This window comes from Sinohyriopsis cumingii, chromosome 2, assembly GCF_028554795.1.
Source record: "Sinohyriopsis cumingii isolate HCF-2022 chromosome 2, ASM2855479v2, whole genome shotgun sequence".
Lineage (NCBI taxonomy): Eukaryota > Metazoa > Mollusca > Bivalvia > Unionida > Unionidae > Sinohyriopsis > Sinohyriopsis cumingii.
This window is the reverse complement of record NC_142962.1, coordinates 15,290,717-15,307,328: the sequence shown is the minus strand read 5'-3', so window position 1 is coordinate 15,307,328 and position 16,612 is coordinate 15,290,717. Positions and strand designations below refer to the sequence as shown.

Here is a 16,612-nt window from a genome sequence, read left to right as displayed (position 1 = left end):
AATCGAGCTGATCCAGCAGCAACAAGAAAAGGGCAATATCTTTTTACAAATTCATGATACCACAAACATTAGTCAACATGTGTGTATTATGTCCCAAGCTTAAAAGCAATCCTCAGAAAATTGCAAAAACAAGATGTGTGCACAAAATTCAGACTTACATTGCATTCAGCCAAAGGACACAGGGGTAGTAAATCGAACAAAAATAGTGACAGCAATGTCATTAATCAATGTGGCCCTTCAAAGAATGACCATAACATGTACAATGACCATAACATGCATAATGACCATAACATGCACAATGAATACTGTGAGACTAGTTAATAACTCTTACAAAATTGTAGAGGCAAAATGATTGGTTAATTTGCACTTATTCACATGATGGCTATAGCATTTCCCAAGTTTCATGCCAATCCACTAACATCTGCATTAAAAGACCATCATACACTGCATTCTGCTGGAAGCATATGAGGGTAATAACTCTAGTAAATGTAATTTTGATGCTAGAAAAAGAAGCTGAGTTCACCTTAAAATGAATTGGCATCTACACCTCCTCCAATCACCCCCCCCCCCTACTAAATCTAATACTATTCTACCACAAATGGTGAATCTTCCATGGGTTTTAGTTATACAAATTATTTTGTGTAAAACGTAGAAAATGCATTAAAACGAGTTTTTGTGCTTCCTTAATACATGTAGCTTCCTAAGCCATCAAACATATGAGTACACAGAGTAATAAATTTACTGTAAATCAAACAAATGTGAAACTCTAAACAATGAATTCAACCAATATCTTTTTAACCATACAAACCAAAGTTCATACTGCTTAAAATTTTGAGAATACAGATTATGAAGACATAATTTATACAATGAAAACATTGTTGGATGAAATTATTTGTCTTTGATGAGTACTGATCACCTACTGTCAGGAAACAGCAACCTATTTTTTGAGTTTACAGTCTTATGCTATTATTGAAGTTAATGCAACAGTTCTTTATTTTCAAGAAGTATAACATGTACTTTGTTTATCTTTTCAATACATAAAAGTTGCAGAGCCAGTAAAACATTCACTGATGACAAAACTTTTGCTAGTACACTTGACCAGAAGCTCATTAAGTCCTATTTTATGGTCACTTAAGACAAGAAAAAGAAGCCAATTTGCCATAAAGTTTCAGTCCAGTGTAACCTAAATGTACCATAAACATTGACCTCAAGTTCATTTCTCTGTATTCTTCCTATTAGGTGGACAAAGGGGATAAATTACTTGCTTTTTGTTTGGGTCCAGTATGACCCCAATAGATTACACTGGACAACAAATTTTTACAAAAGTCATGTTACTGAAATAAAATTAGTCAATTCTTATCAATTTTTATGTGCTGAACACGAATATGACAGTCAAATTGCAAAATTGGCTCTAGTTTTTTTGTAATCTGCAAGAAATTAATGTTTACATAACGAAATGCATTCCAATAGTAAAAGGTCAACTGTAATAGCCTAGCTATAAAAAATCAAGTCATTGACTACATCTTAGATTTCTTCGCCTGTCTCTTGTACAGCTGTTCGGGAGCATCTCTGAGGAGTGTCCAGCAGTAGTCAGCCAGCATTGTAGTGGACCATTTTCCCTGGTATCTTTGTTCCATTGTTGCGATATCTTGATGAAAACGTTCGCCGTGTTCATCACTAACAATACCACAGTTGCTAGGAAAGAAATCCAAATGGGAATGAAGGAAGTGAATCTTTAGAGACATATTGCAGCCAAGTTTCTTATACTTCATCAACATGTCTTCTACTAGTTCCTTATAGTTTTCTGCCCTAACATTTCCGAGGAAGTTTGTAGAAACTAGGCGAAAAGCATTCCATGCTTGTTTCGCGTCACTTCCAGCAAGTTGTTGAACCGGTCATCTTTGAAAAGCTCTCGAATCTGAGGACCCACAAAAACTCCCTCTTTAATCTTTGCTTCGCTGAGTCGAGGGAATTTTTCATGCAGGTATCGGAATGCTGGCAAAGTCCGGTCAATGGCTTTCACGAAGTTCTTCATCAAACCTAGTTTGATGTGAAGGGGTGGTAGCAAGATTTTCTGAGCCTCAACCAGAGCTGGGTGTTGGATATTCTTCTCTCCAATGGCTACATTCTGCCTGTGAGTCCATTCCTTCCTCATGTAGTGCATTTCCCTTGCTCGGCTATCCCACTCGCATAAGAAACACATGTATTTTGTATATCCTTGCTGCAGTCCCATTAAAAGGGCAACTACCTTCAAATCACCACAGAGGTGCCAGCTGTACTTGTTATACTCAATGGAATTCAGTAGCTGCCTTAAGTTATCGTATGTCTCTTTCATGTGGACAGCATACGCTACTGGAATAGATGGAAGAATGTTTCCATTGTGCAAAAGCACAGCCTTGAGACTCAGTTTCGAAGAGTCCACAAATAGTCTCCATTCTTGTGGGTCATGAGTGATTTTTAAAGCATTCATGAGGCCCTCAATATCGGAACAGAATATCAGATTACTTTCCTTTCTGAAGAAAGGCTCCAATTGCTGGTGGCGCTTTCGATATGCAGTAATTGTGACATCTTCTTCTAGAAGATTCCATTGTTGGAGTCTTGATCCTAGCAATTCTGCCTTGTTCTTTGATAAGTCCAAATCACGAATCAGGTCATTTAGTTCTTCCTGTGTTATTCTGTGTGGGGTTGATGATGCACCACAGTGAAAATCTGGATCACTGCATGCTGATGGACCAGGAGAAGAACAGGTCGACTCACCTTTGTCTTCGTCAGATGAATCAAGAGAATATTCTGCTGGAGGTTCTGGAATAGGAAGTCCCTCACCATGTGGAACTGGTCTCAATGCAGACGGAATGTTTGGGTAGACTATTCTCGACTTCTTTCGCTTCGTTATTCCGCCGGAAAGAGGAGGAACCAAGCAGAAGTAACAGTCATTTAGGTGGTTGCTTGGCTCTCTCCACACCATTGGGACTGCAAACGGCATTGATGACCTTTTGCAATTCAACCACTGTGAAAGCTGTGTTGTACATGTAGCACAGCATATATGCGGAGCCCAAGGCTTGTCTTGGTCACCAACCTTGCATCCGAAGTAAAGATGATATGCCTTCTTCACTTGAGAATTGATACTTTTCTTCTGGTTGGCAAATGTCACTTCCCCACAAATATAGCAAAAATTGTCCGCGGTATTAACACACTTTCGAGGCATTACTGTTCTTTATTGTACGTAAATGGATAAAATAATAAGTTTTATGTAACAGTAGCTTGAACTGTCTCGCACAATGTCTAAAATATTTTAAATGCTGAACCTATCTGATTGGGCTTTATATAGTACACTGCTTACGTCAGCTTCAGCAGCCGCCTGGCATTAGTATAATAGGCCTACACATGTATAGTACACTGCTGACGTCAACTTACTTCAGCAGCCGCATGGCATTAGTATTGCATTGCATCAGAAAATGATGCAATCAACTGTGGATGATGTGAGCATGATGGTATTATGCAATGTTACATCATTATTCCGGATGTTGCTGCAGTCCTACTGGAGAAATTTACACAGTGAAACATAGAAAATGAGGTATATGAATATCTTCAAAACGAGAGCCAATACAAATTTTTCAAGGTTATATTCGTGTTCGGCACACCAAAATACTACAGATTAGGGCCTTTTCAAGTCAGTAATGATTTCACTGTTGACTTGTGTTATACAATTATTATCCTAAACACACTCACTGAAATAAAATAATAGTTTTTACTACATTTTCAAAATTTTCATCAAACCTTTTATGAGACTAATAAACAATTCTTTTAATATCCAAATTAGTTTTACTAACATCAAGCGACTTTTTGCACAAATTCTTAAATTTACTTTAAAGTCTAACAACCTTTACTTTTGTATCTTGTACTTACCTTCCCATCTTAAACAATGTATGTTGTACATGGGCAGAGTAGCTCATCCACATTACTTGCCAGAGTATTGGGCACTGATTAATATACAAACTACATATTCTCACAAAAAATATTTCAGTAGTAACCAAAATTATATCAATATTCAGTTTTGTATGCAACTGCAACACATCTCTATTTTAGAAAGGACAAAGGAAAAAGGTGTAGCTAAAAATCTATTTTGTGAAGTATAGTACAGTCAAAGCTGTCAATAATAGACACCCATGGGAAAAGGCAAAATTGGCCTTTTTTAAACAAGTAACCTCTGTACACAGGTTCACTGTTAAAATTGGTTTCTGAACAAGTACCATGCACCAAATACTATTATTATTATTATTACACCATCAAGACTGTTCTATGTACACTATTCGACAAAACTGTATTATGTTGTTCTCTGCCAATGTTATGTTCCACACAAGATTACTCTATGCTGGTTACTTTAATCCATCCTGTAAATTAAATCATCAGCAACTTAAAATAATCACCAATTTTAGTTTGTTATGTGCAACATAACAAAACATTAATCTCACTACTGATCCACAGTTTACATGCGACTGAAATAATGAGGACTGAATGCCAACCTGTTCATGCTTTGGAAGTAATGCTTAACTTGCTGAGATCAAAAGGCGGTCTACTTATGTAATAAGCCTGTGATGAATAGAAAATCTAAAGAAACTGTATATAGCAATTCTTTGTTACCCATGAACTGAAACCTCTCTACAGACAAGTTTTAAACACTGAATGGCTCCAGACCCTAATGAAAAGGGATGTAGCTCATATCTCATCGCAAAGACCAAGTTTTAAACACACAGGCAAATAGATGAAGATTTTGAACCATACCAGTTACAATGGCACAAATGGCGACCTTCTGCTGTAACAACACAACTTTTCCCACTATCCAGCAAAGGAATTGCTTCAACTGTCAATTGTAATGATAAAATTGCCTCGCTATTGAATTTGATATGTCGACACCTTTGTGGTGCACTGTCAACAGGACTGAAGTACAAGCAACATATGAAATCTCTGCGCATCGATTCATATGAAGCGCATGTATCTAAACAATGACTTCCTCATGAAAGAAAAATTTAGTTTGTATAAAATAATCGGTCACTGTAGATAAATGCCAGTGACAGCCTCAGGCAGGGAGAAACCACTATTTGGCTAGGAAACATCTGGCCACTGACCATACACAGCAGGCAATCTTTACAGGGGGAAATTTTAACAGCTGTTTTGAACAGGTGATTGCTTAGTGAAGGTGACCATCAGGACAGGTTTGACTGTACTAATCTGGGAAAACTGAACCCTGTAGCAATTCTGGCTACTACTCTACTACTAACAGGAATATAGTGCAAGGGTGCAGACATACTATCTGTGTAGGTAAGGATCTCTGTAATGAGAACTGGCAGTGGTGTCCCAAACTTTTCAACACGGTGACTGTGAGTTTCTTCCAACAGCTGAGATGTCTGCAGAAGTGATCTTCTACTTTGGCTTTTGCTGCAAAAGATTTCCTGTACTGTTCAAAACTTGTCAAAAGAAGAATGTACTGTAATCCTTGCATAAGACTGATCACACACACACACATATATATATATAGAGAGAGAGAGAGAGATATGCTATGAAAAAATATCCCCAAAGACGTCATAATCGGGGTGACTGAAGTAAGAAGACGAAGTCAGAAAGTCGTACATGCACATTATGATTCTAGCAAAGGAATTAAACATGACTGTTTGTATTTTGCATATGAATAAATATGACTCCTTGACTGTTGCTGAATACAGGTACAATTGTCTTTCATTGATTAATAGGTGATCTGAATATCTATGATGCATTCACAGACCTTTTAAATAAGATCAGTTTTACCATTTCTCTAACATAAGTTCTGTACACATTATTATAGTCAAGAAACACATTACTGAAACTGAGCAAGCTAAAAAAAATTGTGCTGTCCAAGACATAGTTTACAGATGCCAGGGTTGGAACCCTGGATTTACCTATCCAGTAGTTGAAATGTTTCAACTGGCATGTATTGTAAGCAACCAGACATAGGAGTTTCCAAATATCATAATATCGACTTGTCTTCCATTTGTTTATCCAATATATTGCCAAATAAACACTTAAGAGATGTAAAATTTAGTGGCAACAATATCTAGTTTACAGATCATTTCTTTGTTTTTAAAAAAAGATAAAGATGTTGCAGAAGAAACTTAATTCACAGGTGACTACATTGTTTCTTTGCTGGACAATCAATAGATGTGCCGCTGACTAAGTGAGTTTGGTCATTATGTCTTATTTAAACACTCTGCAGACTAAAAATACTAAATTGGCATAAAAGCCAGGACTTATGAACTGCCATATAATTGAACGAGTCCATACTATGTAAAGACTTTACATTTGTTCCTCAAATCACATGACTCATGTCATGATGAACATGATCACTTTAAAAACAAAATGTCAAACCTAGGACCGAATTAGGAAAAAAATATTAACAAGAAAAAATAAACGTTATTATTATCCTTTAAGATTTAACTGGGGTTATGATAAGATAAAACCTCACCAGAAATGCCAGTTAATTACATGTTAATGTGTTTTCAAGGCACGGGTCTGTTTTTTGCCAAATTACAATTAATTTAAAAGAAAAGAACAGTGTGGAGAGTCAAATTCTGTTGTTGGCTTAAATCCTAAATTAGAGTGAAAGAAAAAATGATGTTTTACAAATAAATACTTTAAAAGGAAACCAGTTACATGTGGATGGATAATACTACTAATAAAGCAGCAACATAGCTGGAAAAGAAGACACGTATATCTTCTTCGAATGTTTTTATATTAAACTTCACAAATATATGGCTGCCAAATTCTGGCAAGACCCATTAGAATATGTATATTGTTTAATCATTTTTTTAAAAGGTAATGGTAAAAAAGGATACATGAACTTGTTATCTTTTTATTAGTCCAGGCTGTTAAGTCTCTGTATTATTTCTGTAACATAATGGCAATTACATTATGAAGTAGTTTAAATACAGGGAAAACATTTTTTACTGTTAGGTAAAATCTTACAATCACAGGAGTTTTTACAAGAGGTGTTGGGCACTTAAAATCAAATTTGAAATGGTTAGTTTGTTTTACTCTAGTCAACATGGGCACAATTAAACAAATTTTGTTATTAAAATGTACCTTATTCTTGTAATTCACTTCCAAAAATTTACAAGTGAAGTGTACAAAAATAATAATAATAATTATTAATTTTATTATTATTATAATTATGATTATTATCCTCGTATATCTTTGCAAGGTTAAACAATGCACAGAGGCAGGAACAGTTACTCCAATTTTCGTAACACTGTTTCATAACAATCATTTAAAAGTCCCTCTTGGGCAACACAAAATTTATCACTTAACATTGAAAACAACATGGCCAATAGTGCAATGCCTAGTGGATAAATGATATCATAAAGTATAATAATAAATACAACATTATTCATGGCTTGCATCCTTGAATTCCTTCTTTACTAAACAAAGCACATATTTTATCAATTTATAATAATTAATGCTCACTCAATCTTTAGGCAATCCAATTAAATTTGGAAACATTTAAGATTAGAAAGGTGCAGGGATTTTTCCCCTCTTTTTCCAAATAGCTTTGGAGTCAAAAGAATTGGGAATTTTCACACAAAAAGGTCAGGACGAGAAATTTTGAATTTTTTAAACACATTTAATTCACACAAATTTACAAAGACAAGATTCTTGAACACTGAAATGCCCTAGATTACTATGATTCTTTAAAGCCCTTAAAAAATGCAATATGAAATTTTCTAGGTAAAATTGCATTTAAAATTTTTTATAAAAAGTTTTGATTCAGATCACTGTACACCCAAATTGGAAAAAATGGACAGTTTTTTTCGCATGAAGAATAAAGGTTAAATTTGTTTCCCAAAACAATCCATGCATGAAAATCCAAGTAAATAATCATCTTTACTTTGGGATGCCTAGCATCACAGAGGAAGCAAAAGTCTAAAAGTTTATGCCACACCAGCACTTAAGTAATGTCTTTGCAAAGTTTGGGTTTCTAAGTCAGGGATCGTCCTGGGCTTCGCCAATGTCGCAAATTGCGATTTTTTTTCCTTATTGGCGACAAAAATATCCCATCTGGCGATTTTTTTGGCAACATACTTTTTGGTTATTTGATTTGTACATACAATCATGGATTTGGACTGGATAAATTAAAAGGCAGAACGAAAGAAAGCCACAAACTTGACTAAGCAATGCATTGGAATCAATCTGTTACACAAACGATCCTTTGTTCTTATTGACAACCCCATCTTTACAGTGCATTGTTACATCATAATCTGCTTATGCTGACATCTGGGCTGAGTACTGTATGCTGCGACACAGTCAATCATGCTACCGCACTATACCTACAACTGACCGACTTCTGAAGACGCGAATAGAACAGATAAAATTAATTGTATGGCTAATCCTTCTGTTTTTTTTATACATATACCAATACAATAGTTTTGCTGAACCTTCATAGAAAACTGATAAGCTTTGAAGTACCGACTACCGTGTATAAATACAAAGCAAATGGAAAAAATCTAAATCACAATTACATCTGTCGCCAGTGCAGCATTTTACTCATTGATCTTTTTCTTTTGCCATCAGTCCTGTGTTACGGCTGCAGAGACTTAAACTCCGCAACAAGAAATAGCAACAAAAAAAAAACAGTTTTGCATAATTAATAATAATTATTTATTTCTCAAAATGCAGGAGTGAAAGAATCCCTAAGTTGGGTGTGAATTTATGCTTATATATACGGTCCAATATTGCCAGGTGTTGACTCGTATAAGTTTCATTCGTGGGAATGGAGATCCTATTTTTCTTGTCGAGAAAATTTATACAGCATTCAGTGATCATTCTTGGGATTTAGGAAGCAATTCACTACAAGCTTTGTGAAGCTAGCCATAAAAGGGGGGGGGGGCTGCTGAGAGACTACTGGTGTCACCTGTCAGCACTGTAGACTGTGAACGTGGATTCAGTAAGATGAACTTCATAAAAACTGACATCAGAAATAAGCTCTGTATCTCATCTCTCGAGAATTTAATGAGAATCAGCATGTACAGATGTGAAAACTTAGACTTTGAAACTGCATTCAACAAGTGGGCAGCCCTAAAATCGCGACGGATCTTCATGTAACACTTTGTAACATTTTGTTAATGCTTCTTGTAATTAAAGTAGTAACTAATCCATCTTTTGTAATTTTCATTGCCTGTTACATTAATAGACTAAATTAACACTTGGAAAAATGCACACTACTTTTTTGGCGACACTTTTTGAAAATTGGCGACAAAATATTGAGGTTGGCGATTTTTTTGGCGACATCTTTTTAAAAGCCAGGACCATACCTGTAAGTGATTTCTTGAAGGCATAATAATGTTTATCATCTTTTGCTTGCCATGGTGGAATCAAATTCATCTGAAGTTTCACCTTCGGTTTTACTTTTGTCTCAACTTCTGTGGGTTTTCCTAGCTTTTTTACTAGTCATCATATCACCTTCATGATCTGAATGCAATAGTAGGGTCAAGAAATCAGTCATTTTCTAGTTCCATGTGCATCTGTGGTCAATGACAGATTAATACAGGGATTGCAAAGCATTTTTGCATGCTGTTTTCTTTCAACTGAGACAGCAATTTCACTCTCATTAGTCCTACAATGCACGATGGTGAACTTGATACTTGTGACCCGGCTATAGCATGCTCCATTATAACACGAATTTGGACATAACACAGTTGTGGTATGGCTCATGAAATTTCATATACATGTCTTTTTCTCATACACGAAACAAAAATTCATCTTAAAAGTACCAACAACAAAAAATAAATAGTTTTATCATTTTGGGGAAGAGATCGTGTATGAATAATACAAGACGACTGTGGCATGACTCCTGAAATTTTATATATATTTTTCTTGTACATGATCTAATTTTTCCTTTGTAAAAGTTTGAAAAACAAAGTTTATTCAGGGATCTCACAGGGCTTTGCCAATGTTGCAAATTGTGATTTTTCCCCCTTATTGGCGGCAAAATATACGATCTGGTGATTTTCTTTTTTATTGGCGACACTGTTGTTTGTTTAAACTTGTATATATAACCATTGGTTTGGAGTGGAGAAATTCAGAGGCCCCGTGAAAGAAAGCTGCTAACTTGATATAAAATGCACTGAAATTTATTTTTTGTTACAAAAACAAATTATTTGTCCATATTAAATGTGCATTGTTATATCTTAAACCGTTTATGTTGACATCTGGCATGAGTATGCTATGTTGTGGGATATCCACTTTTTTATTGACATTTCTGGTAACGGAGATCAACCCAAATTTATGTTCTGGGCGTCAGGGTCATACTGCCTAAAGAACAACGCTGTGTAGTGTGTTTTGATGTCGACTAACATCGTAACAAAAGTAAAATTTTCAGGAATATCTCATACAACTGGCAACTAAAATAATGGCGCTTTTCTACAAAGTAAAGTTTTAATGTTTTAGTCAGACTTTACTTACTCTCACAAAAGAAATGGACCTGTTTTCAGGTTTCGTTGGCCTACATATCTCAGTTGACTGGAAAGCAATGTATGCCAAAATCAGGTTAAGTTGAAATATTATTCTTTAATGAAGCTAATAAAAATATATTATGCCTATTGGAACTGTAAAGCAATGTTTCATTTCGTTCAAGAAACATATCTGCCACATGAACCTACTTAAACATACATTGGCATACCTCGACTACCGTCACATTGCAACAAATTCAAATGTATGTCAACGGAACATGAAAATGCGTTCATTTGCTAGTGTCATATTTTCATTCCACCAGGATAAAGACGCACAGCATGCATATTAATTATACATAAATTAGTGGAAGAGTGTTGATATATGCTGCCAAATTTGTGAGATATTCCTGAAACTTTGACTACTCTTTCTGATGTCAACGACATGGGAACACGCTATATAAGGCCGTTATTTGGATAGTAAGACATAGCACTAAAACAAAACCAACATGTGCTATGTCTTACATTGTAGGATTAAGGTAGTAATCAGTATTCGATACCGTGAATTGATACTGTGAATGATATTATGAATTTTAAAAAAATGCTGACTTAACCTCAGCGTTGTATACATTTATTACAATTTCCCTTTGATCGGGTACCTAAACATTAGGATCAACGGGTACCCGGTAGAAGTTTTCTAAAATTTTGACAGCTCTAGTGTCCAAATATCATTTCTCCATAAATTCATGACTGCATACACTGATAAAGGTGCATATGGAAAAAGTGCATGAAATAAATGCAGTTTTGGATTTGAATGCAAATAAGACGACAGCTGAAGACATAACAGCATCCCACTTACTTTCCTGATGTTGCTTGAAACGGAGAGGCCTTCCTCTGAGGCGTGAATAAACTGGATACTCGTTTATTTTGGGCTGAACGATTTGAAGGTGTGTAAGGTGAAGCTCTTGGAGTAAACATGATTTTGGGTTTGTTTTTCTACAGTCATTAAAATCGAGTTTTGTAATGAAGATACCAAGTAACACGCGAGTACAAATATACCGGGAACTTCAAAATAAGTAATTTCCGGGGTCGGGTATAAACTGCAAACGCGACACTCGTAATACGGACAAAGACTGGTGCTAAGATATGTGTCAGATCGAGCGTCATTCTGTACTATCTAGCACCCAGTAACTGTGTGCATGAACAAAACTAGAAATCTAAATGTGGGGACCTTTACAATCAATTTGTAAATGTGTTTTAGTGTTTTTGCTAGCTACACGTGTTGTAAAGCTTCTTTAGTTCTTGTAGCTATTAAATGCTTCCCGGACAACTTGTCACATAGTAAAGTTTACCCATTAACGTTCTGGGCTCATAACGACCTCGGCCATCCGAAATCGGCCCATAACGTAATCGGTCCACATAACGTACTCGGCTCATTACATAATTGGCCTGTTAGACACGATTTACTAATGGGATATAATTTTCTTTGTTCATCAGTCATTTCATTTTTTTAATGATTTATACGTTTCTTTCAATGGTCATTTGTTTTGTTACAGAAATGCTGTGGAAAAATTATAATCACATATTAATTAAATTATAAACTGCATAATCAACATCTTGAAACTGTAAATGTTCTGCCACTGATAACTGAGTTGAAGGTTGCACGTGTCTACTCAACTACTTGTAATTGTAAATATGTTTAGAAACGTGTAATATGATTAAAGTCGCACTTCCCATCCGTATACCGTAAGTTTTGTATCAACGATAAATATTTTCAGTATTCTAAGTTTAAAATCTCTCTGTCCTTGTATGGTCGATACTTTAACTGAGTTAAATATTATCTTATTTTTAAAAATTAGATAAGAAGAGGCAAAGCAAACATTTCAAATTCTTCTGTATTTATTTTTTAGTATAAAAGTGTGTTTCTTTGCCCGTCTTGACCCTGTCTTATTTATTCTCTCAATACTAACCGTAATTACATATTTTATTTATATAAATTTATTAGCAGCAGTAAATTTTCGACATCCTCTTTACTTGACTCAATCTCATCCCTGTAAAAAAAAAGGGGACATAGAACGACAAATTTCAGCAGCAAGAGGAGGTGAACAGAGAAGATAGCAAACGGTGGGGGGATGACGCAAAAAAAATATACATGGAACCGTTCGAATGACCATCAAATAGTAGCATAAACAATATGTGACGCATCATGGTGTTTTTTTTGTGCCTTAACATGTGAATATTTTTATTTGATTTTTTTTAGTCTTTAGTGTGTTCAAACGAAACACGTGCCTAACGGAACATGACTTTGTGTCGAATGTCAAAACGAACTTTTCATAAAATGCTTTTATAATATGAAATTATATATTAACAATTAGCTTTTTAACTTGAACGATAACCACGAAAGTTGAAAATCATTACATGTTTCTACTTGTTTGTGTATTCCATTTGTGTATGCGTTTGTTTATTGATCGATCTATTTGTTTATGAAAGAATAATAAATAGTTGAAATTTAAATGTTTTACTTGAAGAAAGCAAGAAGAAAAGTCACGCATCCGGTATCGTGCTGATGACAGGCACAACAGAATGAGATATATTATTATATTCTTACGCACAAAATGAGACGCGCCTTGGTACTTATGAGGGAAGAACAATGTCATTAGGTGCCGGTTTGCGGAGCTAGGGACTCAAAATGGCGGATATGAAAGTACACACGTTTTGTGACGTCACGTGAAAACAACGGGGGGGGGGGGTAACCGACCTAATGGCAAGAAGACCAAGTGAAAATGACGCCATTAGCATCTAAGGCCTTGTTTCGGTAACCAGTCGTTGCAAGAAAAACTGTTATTATCTGTAGTTGGTCAATTTCGTGGCTTCGTTGTTATTTTTTGATGAATCCGACAAGGTTTATTTCGTGGACCTGGTTCACCAAATTGTGGCTAAAAAAAACGACGTTGAATATCTCTTAAATCTTGGGTAATCGATATACATTTCTTTTTCCATTGCAATTGTTGGATAGCTAAGTGCGAAATTTTAGAGATTCAGATGGTTTTCGGTTTGTTACTTTGTAATCGAGCTCCCACCCACCCCCAAGTGAACCCCAGGTGATTTATAATTAACAATCTTTTTGGGACTCGGGAGGGCCCAGGAAAGTTGCACCGGGGTTAGTTCTTTTAGACATTAAACATACACACGTATTTAGATCGTATAATTTATTTATCAAGTATTCTAGTATTTTAAAATTTATGTTAAATATAACAGGTACGGATTTCTCTAACTAGTATACAATTATCAATTTTTGCTTTGTAAAATCTCAGCGATTTATTAATAAAGCATAGGTGTTTAGCACATCCAACCACGTGACCGTGTTGTAGGAAACACTGCGTGTTATTAATAGCCCACTGGTATTTTTTAGTGCAAACACGTAACCTAGACAATGTCTAAATTTTGAGTAAAATTGAGATCCAGCAATTCGTTGTAGTTGTAAAAAATATACGTTACTGTAATACAGTAAAACTTGTGTATCTGCTGACTTAGTGATCTGTAATTAAAATCGTTGTTGTAACAATAATAATGAGTAATTCTGCGCTTACTATGGAATCTCCTACGACAAAATTAGCTCGACAACGACTGGATGCAGTTAAGAGGTATCTTCCAGTCCGTGATTCTATAAAACAGCCGCTGAAACAACTCCAGGATGCTCATATGGAATTTACAGAGGGTACATAACAGTTATTTAAACCAGTCACATAAGCAACTAGAGCTTCCGTCGTTGGAACAAACCGCTAAATCAACAGAAAAAGACCAGAAAGAACTTTGGAAAAGAAAATTATCCGAATACTTCTAGCTGAAATAGCTTTTGCTCAAACACAATTATCAACCTTTTGAGGATATCGAATTATTTCCTTATGAGACTGATGATACATACGATCAACCACAAGTTGTTCAACTACCACCAAAAGTTAAAATTAATTCGGTAGATAAATTTACCGAGGAAGTTATTGACACTATTAGGGATAAGGATCAAATAATTGATATTGCCGGGTTCGGGTTGGAAAAATAAAGCTATGTAAAACCTGAATACCTTAAAACTACAAAATGTAATGAAAATCGCGTAAATATTTATATCGTACCATTACCAATACGAATCAGGTCAAAGAAAATGATGAAGATTTTAAACGTTTTAACAGGACAGTAGATGCGCGTGTTAGACAAAAACAACTGGAAATGAAAGAGAAAAAAACCATGAAGACATTACGCGTCAACAAGAAAAAATTGAAGAAGAAGGAGAATCGGGTGTAAAAACTAAATCTAAATACCAACCCGGTAATGTTTTTCGCAACCACAACCAGATCCACATGATGAACCAACTGAAGGAGCAACAGCAAGTGGCCTTGCCACTCCCGATAAACGTCGTAGGAAACAAGGTGGTAATGTGATCTTTGAATCACCGGTGATTCAAGATAAACTTTGATCAAATAACATCCTCGCTGATGTTGATCGACAACAAATTCTGATTGGTGAAGGACGATCGGTCAACAATTCCCACGAAATCATCAATGAAGCAGCCGCTATTTGTTAACGTTTATTTACCGGTGGGGTCATGGATAGTAGCGTCTATCGGGCGCTGATCGATGATATTACAGACGATTACTACAGTGAGTGGTCAATTAAATCGGCTATAACAAAATAAAATGATTATACCTAATTCCCAACGTGGACCTCAAAGTGTCAGGGTGATAAATTCACGATTACCGGTTAATACAATAATCTACGGAGATGGACTAAGTGATGTTATTCAACATTTATTCAGAAGGATAGCCCCAAAAGCTATCCCGATTGCAAAACAATTAGGCATGAAAGCCATCGAAGTTGTTCGTGATATGGGTAGTTGCACTATTTGTGCTGATACTGGTTAAGCATTCTCGGTTATAAAAGACAGACTCGCACGAAAACCGCAGCAGAATGCAAGTATTCTATAAAAATGACCAGCATCGAAGTGATGCCACCAAGTGAAAGAATTTGCTGCAGTTCCATCACCGACAAAACAACAAGTATCTGCTGAGAGAAATATAACAGCAAGTCAAATAGCGGGAATTAGTCTGGCTCTACGTTCGTTTTAGACAACAACGAATATCAATAAAAATGTTCAAGCGTGTATCAGATCCAGCATTTGACATGGAGGCACCGGTCCTCAAAGATGAATCAGTGCGTGCTTATCAGTATTATTCTTTTGATGCATGTGTACCGTACGCACGTGGACTAATCGAGCCACAAGTTCAGGATACAAGCATATATTTCCTGCCCACCGAAGCATCCACTGAGATCGAAGGTCAACTTCTGAAAGCAGATGAAACATCATATGGAATTTTAGATCGAGTTGGATTGCTAACAAGGGTGTTATGGCGTTGTTTAACAGTGCCACATACATCACTGACGAAAATATCATTGAATAATGACTGAAAAACGTTAACCCACTTCTGACACCATTTGTAACAAGATAACCGGGTGGGATATTTCGGATTAACAACAGAACACGTTTTGACGACACATATATGGTTTAATGTGGCGATTTATATGAGTAGTGGATTATGAAGATGTGTGCGTATTTATAATCCAAATATTGGATCTATTTAACATAAAAAACGCACAATTTCAAAGATGGAAAAAATATACAAATAAATTAGTTCAGTAACCCTAACACACAGGATAAATGATTTCACAAATGATTCAATAATGGAAAGAATATAGTTCACTCAAATAGTAACCGATGCAAGTCTTTACACATAGTAAAAAAAGTGTATTCGCTCAGGTAGCGAAATTATGTCACTAAACAAGAACGGATATACAATCTATCCTTCCAGTCCTGAATAATACACTGGGTCTTACTAACCCAAAATTAGCATACAGCTAAAAATACATGTGTGGAGATGCACTCCGTCACCCGTGCACCATATCCGCTCCACAGCTCCTCCGAATCAATTTCACAACCAATATAGACTCCGGACCCTCGGAATACTATGATCACTTGAAACATTAGACCCTCTGGACCCCCTGGTCCTTTGACGGCTCTACAGCTGGGTCACCTTAGTCACTCTTGACATTCCGGACGCTAGACATTAGACGCTCCGGCACCTTAAACG

At 35.9% G+C, this 16,612-nt stretch overlaps 1 protein-coding gene across 1 annotated transcript in view; it reads right to left on the bottom strand.

Annotated features, from left to right (window-relative positions):
• The window catches only part of LOC149804374 (nuclear pore complex protein Nup133-like), a 128,712-nt gene extending 117,170 nt beyond the window's left edge, over nucleotides 1-11,542 (bottom strand). Inside the window, exons 1-2 of the mRNA XM_089939524.1 lie at nucleotides 11,332-11,542; nucleotides 5,309-5,436 (exon numbers count right to left, since the gene is read on the bottom strand). Coding sequence (XP_089795650.1) covers nucleotides 5,309-5,436; nucleotides 11,332-11,450 — 247 coding nt within the window. The 5' untranslated portion in view covers nucleotides 11,451-11,542. The remainder of the gene's footprint in view (nucleotides 1-5,308; nucleotides 5,437-11,331) is intronic.
• Nucleotides 11,543-16,612: the final 5,070 nt, after the last annotated feature.